This window comes from Spinacia oleracea, chromosome 3 (genome assembly GCF_020520425.1).
Source record: "Spinacia oleracea cultivar Varoflay chromosome 3, BTI_SOV_V1, whole genome shotgun sequence".
NCBI classification, from domain to species: domain Eukaryota; kingdom Viridiplantae; phylum Streptophyta; class Magnoliopsida; order Caryophyllales; family Amaranthaceae; genus Spinacia; species Spinacia oleracea.
The window spans coordinates 159,428,048-159,436,866 of record NC_079489.1 but is presented as its reverse complement, the minus strand read 5'-3'; the positions used below and the strand labels follow the sequence as shown (position 1 = coordinate 159,436,866).

Genomic DNA, 8,819 nt, shown 5'->3' with positions numbered 1-8,819 from the left:
CTTTTAGTTAATTTTAATCAACTAAAAATTCCACAAGTTATTTAAAAAAATGTACTCTATACGAAACAGTAAGAATTGTCACCAATATAACCATTGCTATATTTCATACGGAGGGAGTACACAAGATAACAACATTTAAACGGCCTTTAAAAAAATCAATCCAAATCGTTTAACAAAAACCCGGTAAAAGTACAAACAGTGACCAATAAAGAAAAGTGGTTAAAGTTTCCAAATTTACACATGCGGCGTAGCGTACATTTCCAACAGTATTAATATTAACCTTGTCAATTTCCAGTTTTTTCTCCTTCTTTTTTTTAAATAAAAAAATAAAAAATAAATATATCTAACGATTCAGTGAATTTACGGTCCACTGAAACTCCAAAAATTTTATACGGTTTCCTGTCGCCCCGCCTCCTCTCTCATCATCTCTTCTTACGCCGGCGCCAACCTTTACCCTAGTTTTCTCCATTTTCTCTCTCCTCCACCACGAATGAGACTCTATTCAACAGGTTATTTTCCTGATTTTGACCTTCAATTTTCTTCTTTTTTCTTCAATTTCTTTTCCTTTTCTAATTTAGCTTGTTTTTTTTTTTGTTAATTTCAGCTTTTATTTATTTGCTGAATCATTCGGGTTCATTTGAGAATTTTTCAATCGAAATGTTATCTGATTTTAGTTCAAGATGTTGTTTTAGCATGAATTTCTTAGGTTTTTTGGATTTACGCGACAAATTATGTCGTAGTTGTGATTTGTAATTGTTGAATTTCAAGTTTATTTGCAAGATTCTGATCATAGATTAGGATGTGTGCCGTGAATTTGGTCTAATCTTTATGTTTCTTAATTTTTTTTTTGCCGATAAAAGTAATTTTATTATTGTTCAGCAGATTTCATTTTCGAATTTTTCTGTGCTTTAATTGAGTTCCTCGCTGTATTTTTTTTTGGGTACTATTAGTGTATAATTATCATCTGATGAATGTTGTAAAGTTTGATTATGTTTCTTTGAACGCATTACAGATCTGGAGGATTTGAATTGATTCATTGCAGCTGATTCAACTTAGCTTGGTTTTTAGTGAGTCAACTTATATAAGGTTTGTGCAACTTCTAATTCTGAATTATTTGTTCGAACTTGCAAGGTGTGTCATACTCATTTTTGCTATACTTTAAATATTTCGATTTTCGTGCTCTGTTTGGTCACACGAGGTTTTAGCTAGGTGCGCTTCTTCTAATTTTTGATTTCAAACAAAAGTTTATACATGGCCAGGTGTTATATAACTGTATTTGAAACAGTCATCTATGGGTCATCAAAAGTTTATAGATCGTTTATGGAAAATGTTTTGTCATGAATAAAATTAATTTAGTACTTAGGTGTTTGGAATGATGACTTGAGTTATACATGGTTAAAGAAAAAGTTTGCTTACACCTCGACGTCTTCAGACAGGCAGCAGCCGTCCAGACTGGCTGCTGCTGCCGTGTTACTTTCCAAATTCCAATATGAGCTCTGTTACTCTGTAGAAGATGTTCTTTTTGCTGATTAGTGTAGTATCTTCAACTTTCTTCAATAGTTTACTTACTCCCTCTGTCCCATAATTATAGTCCTGTTTGACCAAAAACACGGATTTTAAGAAAAAATGAAATATAGTACTCCCTCCATTTCTTTTTGTTGTATCCGTTTTCATTTTAAGCGTTTCTTTTTGTTGTATCCGTTTCTATTTTTGGACATACATTTTCTCCTAAAATACCCTTACATTTCTATCTAATTACCAAAATACCTAAAGATTCCCCACCTAAATTTCCTCACCCCTATTATTTAATTCTTTTCCCTTCCCCATATACCCACTCTCTCACCTCCTTTATCACCCATCATTATCACTCCTCTCTCTTACCTTATTTCTTTATTATTTTCTCTCTTTTTTTTTTTTTATTATAATCTCTTACATACAATCATTTTTCTTACACTCAATCATTACACTTATACCAACCCAATCATTACACTTATACCAATACAAACTAAGATTCCAATTTTCTTAAAAACTCCCCACTTTTTGAAATGGATACATCAAAAAGAAATGGAGGGAGTACATGAAAAATTAGAATAAAGTACAAATGATGATTGAGTTGTATGGAAAGGTGGAATAAAGTACATGTGAAATAGAATATAGTACATAGGAAAGGGGAATATAGTACATGGGTGGGATTTTCAATACATTTTTAATTAATATAGTACTCCCTCCGTCTCTTTTTATTTTTTACGTTTGGTATTTTACACGCGTTTTAACGACTAATTAATGTGCATTGAGATTCTTCTTAGTTTTTATGTAAACGAGAAAATTACGTTTATTTATAATGTTTTCACTCTTATCAAAATTCTGATATTGGGAAAATGAGAAAAAGTTAATGTCATAATGGAAAAGTGTGAGAGATTAAATGATCCAATGGATTTAATTGGTTAAAATAATAATTGGACACAAATTTTGATAGAATATTAAATCATTTATGTGATAATATAAAAGGAAATGTAAAGAACATTTTGAAACACCCAAAAAGGAAAACGTAAAAAACAAAAAGAGACGGAGGGAGTACATGGGAAAGTGGGGATCTTAGTAGACAAAATTAGAAACAACACTATAATTTTGGGACGCCCGATTTAGAAAACAGGACAATAATTTTGGGACGGAGGGAGTACATCTTACAATGCGCTTGTACACAGCTGAAGGATGGATTTCCCTGCCCCTCTTTGTTCCCTATACCAATTTTTCGGTTGGTTTGACTGTTAACATGATGTTGGTTGCTTTTCGGTTTCTTGTTTCCACTTTCCAGTGATTGTCTTGCAAATGGAAGGATATTTATATTTTCATGCTAGCTTACAAAATCATTTCCCCCCTTTCCGTTTGCTGCCTTTCTATGCTGGCTTGCGTCACCATGTTTTACCATGGTTGATTGTTAGTTGTAGGCCATATTTTGGTTGTTTTATTTACTGTAAGTATCTTCATGGCTAATACTTGTGATTATTTTGAATTGCTAGGGAGTTACATTAATCCATCAAGCTGCTTCTGTAATTTTATGATTGAACATGAATCTTAAAAACTGAAAAATATGGTAGTGGGACCTTTTTAAGATTTTGCTCATTACAAAGTTATCTCTTATGTGGTTTGTAATCCATTTTGTTTAAGGAGAAGTTTTACCTGAAACTATTTGTTCATTAAATATTTTAATACAAGTTTTACGCTTAATACAAGCATAATGAGCTCGATACAAGGACCTTGTTCTGTAAGTGCGTTTCTCAGAAGTAGACACTCACCCCGTCAGTAATAGAATTTGTAAATGTGTTTGTTCTCATTAAATTCTTGATTGTAATTTAATCTATGTGCCTTTGGGTAGTGAAACTGAAATTATAACAGTTGGAACATCTGTGAAGTGTGAACTTACCTGAAAATTGAGAATTTGTCAAAATGATGGTCCATTACTAGCTTGTGGCTTTATTACTTCTGGAAAGTATAGGAACTGTATTCGGTTACATTTGTGATCGATTTCACTCAGTATTTGATAAGCTGGGAAACTGAGTAGAGAGGGTATGTTATGAAATAATTTTATGCTATATATGTTATAGTAACAGAGTAATTCATGATGTGTCTCTTTCCTTGGTTTCCATGTATGGATCTAAAGTTGTTGCTTTTATGGGCTTATTTATTTTGTTTCTGCTGTCATTGCTACTGCTTGGTTTAATATTGTTCTTTTATGATCTGTGCAGGATGATTTACTTCTCCAGTACTTCAAGGGGCACACGTGTGGGTTGGGCTTTATCTTGATATTTTTGTCAAGTTCTGAGGGCTTCAGTTTCATATTCTTTTTCTAGAGGCAATGGACCGGTGTGATACCTCAGGGTTTATTAGCGAGGGTGGTATGTGTTTTTAGACACTTTTAACCTAACTTAGGTTTGTAGATAAGTGGTACATCCGGAAGTCAGGAAGGACTGATATTTGTGGCTGAGATTCCTGTTGGGCATCAGTGTTGCAATATTGTTTGGTTCATGGGCACTAGGAATCCAGGAGCGGCCTTTTGTTCTGATAATTTGTCAAATGGATATAAGAATCTGGGTGATTCACTGCAGATAGCAGGTTGTGGATCTGATCATCGTGCAGATACGATATTAAGGCTTCAACCAATTGGTTCCAACATCGTCCCTCATTGCCCCACGTCAAAGGGAATGAAGCGAAAGTGGGGTTGTAGGGATGGAAAGACAGGTGAGTATGTCGATCCTTCATTGTGTCTGGGGTTGCACCGTTCATCAAGTTCATCAGACAGCAAAGGAAGTTCGGCAACTGTGTGCACTGCAATTTCTTCAGCCAAAGAAACTGAGGCCGAGTCCTCAATGGATCTTGACTTGGATTTCACCCTACACCTTAGCAGTGACAAATCTCCTAGTCCAAAGAAACCAACCGTCTCAAATTTCAAAAGGGCGAGTATGCAGCTTAATCTCGACTTGGAATTGAGTCTTTCAACTAGTCCTCTTGAATCAGAAATCACCAGCATCTTTGGAGGCTTAGATACTCCTCAGCATGGTGTAGTGCCATTGATGGTTGGGGCAACACAATTTGTGGACAATGAATCTGCTTCATCTCACTGGGAAGTAGAAAATTCCCCATCACCTGTGCCGCTCTCTTCTGGAGCTGGAGGGATTTCTATTCTGAAGCCCATTCCAAGAAAAGTGGATCTGATCTCTGCCACTCCAGATATTTCAGCAAGCACATTTAGTGTGCCTAAAAGCTCAGTCACCTGTACTTCCGGGATTTTGCAGCATCCGCAACGTGGGAGTAGTTCAAAACTGTGTCAGTTTACTGGATGTGGAAAGGGGGCAAGAGGGGCTTCCGGTCTCTGTATTGCTCATGGTGGTGGAAGAAGGTGCCAAAGGCCTGGCTGCAACAAGGGAGCTGAAGGGAGAACTGCCCTTTGCAAAGCACATGGAGGTGGACGACGATGTGAGTTTCTTGGTTGTACTAAGAGTGCTGAGGGACGCACTGATTTCTGCATTGCACATGGTGGTGGACGTCGATGTGGTCATGAAGATTGCTCCCGTGCTGCTCGAGGAAAATCTGGTTTGTGTATAAGGCATGGTGGTGGTAAGAGATGTCAAAGAGAGAATTGCACAAGGAGTGCTGAAGGCTTGTCAGGTTTGTGTATCTCACACGGTGGAGGTCGCCGCTGTCACCATCTTGATTGCAACAAGGGAGCTCAAGGAAGCACAATGTTCTGTAAAGCACATGGTGGGGGAAAACGGTGCACTGTTGATGGTTGTACCAAAGGTGCTGAAGGAAGCACTTCATTTTGCAAGGGACATGGTGGAGGGAAGAGGTGCTCTTATTCTGGATGTCCAAAGAGCGTTCATGGTGGAACATCATTCTGTGTTGCTCATGGAGGTGGCAAGAGGTGTGCTGTTACAGGTTGCACCAAAAGTGCAAGAGGAAGGACAGATTTCTGTGTTCGTCATGGCGGAGGGAAAAGGTGTATATTTGAAGGTTGTGGCAAAAGTGCACAAGGTAGCACTGATTTCTGCAAGGCACATGGAGGGGGAAAAAGATGTGCTTGGGGACAACTTGGGTCGCAGTATGGAAATAAAGTTGATGACCCTTGTGGTTCTTTTGCTAGAGGAAAAACGGGTCTATGTGCCATGCACGGGGCATTGGTTCAGGACAAGCGGGTTCATGGGTGCTCCACTTTGGGTTCTTTATTGCAGGACCCATGTTCCTCTGACCTTGGGAACATGATAGGTGATGTTTCTGCTGGAATAATGAATGTTGATAACATGGCAATGGGACCAACTGGTCATTATGCAGCAGGATGGCCTCCCTGTGATCTGATGCATGCGGTAGAGAAAGAGTCTCATTCACCTCCAACTCCAGAGGGAAGGGTTCATGGTGGAAGTTTGTTGTCATTACTCGCTAGTAGTTCAAGTGTTCAAGCAAAGCAGTGGCCGTAGGAGTCCCGTCCGAGCAAATAGAACATCATGTGTGTTATCATCACATCTTTTATCTGTTGGTTTCATTCTGTTTTATTTTATCCTTGTGTCCTGTCGTGCATTTCAAATTATAGTTTCCCTATAGTAAATATTATGATGATGATGATGATGATGATGATGATGATGAAAATCTCTCCTGAAGAATCGCTTGCAGCGGGCCCTATTGATTCAAATATGTCAAGTTCAACTTTAGGATCAGGAGATTGATTAGAGTATTGCTGTGTGTGGTCCCTTGTAAATAGGATTGTTAATCTAGTCAGCGAGGTTCAGAATAAAAATGTTCTAAATTTATGTACTTTTTTCGAGTGTTACATGAACATTGCTACATTCAGCCTTGTACATTTTTCCCTATTATTCTTGAACATGAAAAGTTTTTATGGTATCGACAATTTTTGAAATGTATGGTGTTTGATCTGGAATCTGTAGGGCTGGGTAGTGACTCAGACTTCGTTCAAGCTGGTGTAAGTTTTTCAATGCTTGACCTCTGATGAGATGCGCCAGGGGTGACACATTGTTTGTGTCAGTCTTTCAAATTTAAGAATAACTTTTTAAATTTTGTTTGACATTACAGGTGCAAACTGTGCTTGATATTGGCTGTGGTTTTGGAAGCTTCGGGGCCCATTTGGTCTCACTAAAATTGATGCCTATTTGTGTTGCTGCATATGAGGTGACTGGAAGCCAAGTTCAATTGGCCCTTGAAAGAGGTCTTCCTGCAATGCTTGGCAATTTTAGTTCTAGGCAACTTCCATATCCGTCATTGTCGTTTGACATGGTTCACTGCGCTCAATGTGGTATTGATTGGGATGGAAAAGGTAAACGATGGTATTGTGCAATTGATTACTGCTTGAATTTTTAACATTTGCTCTCTGTATTTTCGGAAAGCCAGTTTGGTTGTATCCTTTTCTGTGCTATAGTGAATTTGGGAATGAGAGCATGAAAGGAATGTAGAGAGTATTTATCTTCTTTCTCTTATAGCATGGTTGTCCAAAGAAAGCAAAACAATATTCAAACCGTACTTCCTTTGTGGAACGAATAGGTTATTATTTATTTGAGAATGCTAAGCATCAGTATGAGGGGTAGGGGCACTTTAGGGAGTATCATTATGATTAAGTTGTTTCTACCCTGAAGAAGAAGATAGTTAGTTTGTTAAGGTCGAAGCACTATAAACAGGGAAAATCAGTGAGAAAAATCATGTTGAATATTCATGAGAGTGTTGCTTATTTTGTAGTGTGTTAATTGGGAGAGAATCAAGCCTCATGAAATCTTGAATATCCTTTTCATTTATGTAATTTCAGTTTATTAATCGATATCATCTTCGTCTTCCCTTATATTCTTCCATTAGCGGTGTCTAAGACTCTAAGCTAAGTTGCTTCTTAGGAGAGAAGAGTAAGCATAACGGCAATGGCATATTTTATTGTTTTGCTTGCTGATATGACTGTTTACAGGTGGCAATAAGAGAATTGCTAATTTTGGTTGGTAAGGAGGAGGGGTTGGACTGATTTGCATCTAACTGATGATTGACGGATCCTTCTTCTTGATACAACCTCTATATTCTAAAGTTTTAGTGGTTTGGTTTTTGGTTTGCATCACTCAATGTCCTGTAACTCTGTAAGCCTTGTTTGGTAGTAGGGTTAATTGTGCAGTATTAGGTGTCTAACTTGTTGAGATGAATTGATTCGTGTAACATATTTTCCGAAGTTTTAGGAGTCTTTTATGGTTTCTTATGTGTTCGAGAAAAAGAAACACTAGTTTTCTCTTCATGTGCTGAGAGCAAAAGGGCATGTCTGTTGTATTGTTTTCTGTTTTGGGGTTACATATGTAATATCAGGCTTCTTGACCATTAATGGATTTCTTTGCATGAAAGTCAGAAGAAATGCACTGTTTTTCTAAACACTCCCCTTTCACCCAGAAAATTAACAGGGAAAAGGAGTATGGGAGTTCAATTGAGGTTTTGAAAAGGTATTGCCTGTGTTGCAGACTTGCAGCTGTAGATAGGGAAAATAAACTGGCATAAAGTGGGTTGGGTTTTGATGTACTGTGTGCTATCTTACAGATAACATTCCAGGAGGAGATCTTGAAACAATTTTTCGTTTGAAGTTCACTTGTAGCTGTAACTGTTGGTCCTGTAGATTATGAAACTACCTGCTATCTGTTTCAAGTATTTGTCTAGCTATGTGGGTCCGTTTTTCTAACTAGATGAGGCTTCTAACAACCAACTTATTATTATGTAAAGATGAAAATTATCATTTTCTTTTCTCTTTACTGCGTCTATTTGTAAACTGTAAGAGCTTTACCTTTTGAGGTTAATGAGCTATATACATCAAATTATCAAACTGACACATTCATCAACTTTTGAGCTATTGCAGGGAAGAGTTTTCACAAATATACGAAGTAGTACGGAAGCTGCTTGGGCTATTGACGAATTTGGGTTGTATCTTCATCCTCAGACTATTTATTGGCAGGTTGAAGTTGTAGATTAGGAGAACATATTCATTGCAGATGAAGACTGCAAATTTTTTGGCCAGGCATTTGTTGCAATTCATTCTTTTTTTCATTTGTTGCAATTTTTTGATCAATTACAAGCACTCTCCTAAACTTGGGACTTGGTAGACTTGAGACTTAACATGGAACTAATATATTCTAGCACAACATTACCTTTTTATTTTTCATCTTTCAGTAACTGAAACCAAGAACAAGTTATCAGGCAGTAATAAATGGCAGTATTGGATATGAATTTCATATGTAATTTTGTGAAGAAAGTGGAACTCCTTCCCAAGCATATGTTTTTATTATCACTCAATATCCCCT

The 8,819-nt window shown here is 37.3% G+C and overlaps 2 protein-coding genes across 2 annotated transcripts; both read left to right on the top strand.

The window, feature by feature from the left end:
- Window positions 1-259: 259 nt before the first annotated feature.
- LOC110806181 (uncharacterized) lies at window positions 260-6,409 on the top strand. The gene is made up of 3 exons (XM_022011816.2): window positions 260-509; window positions 1,013-1,086; window positions 3,747-6,409. The coding sequence occupies exon 3, from the start codon at window positions 4,026-4,028 to the stop codon at window positions 5,970-5,972; it is 1,947 nt and encodes a 648-aa protein (XP_021867508.1). The 5' UTR covers window positions 260-509; window positions 1,013-1,086; window positions 3,747-4,025; the 3' UTR covers window positions 5,973-6,409.
- On the top strand, window positions 6,302-8,757 carry LOC110806182 (probable methyltransferase PMT5). Its single transcript, XM_022011817.2, has 3 exons — window positions 6,302-6,472; window positions 6,583-6,823; window positions 8,378-8,757. The coding sequence occupies exons 1-3, from the start codon at window positions 6,302-6,304 to the stop codon at window positions 8,404-8,406; spliced, it is 441 nt and encodes a 146-aa protein (XP_021867509.1). The 3' UTR covers window positions 8,407-8,757.
- Window positions 8,758-8,819: the final 62 nt, after the last annotated feature.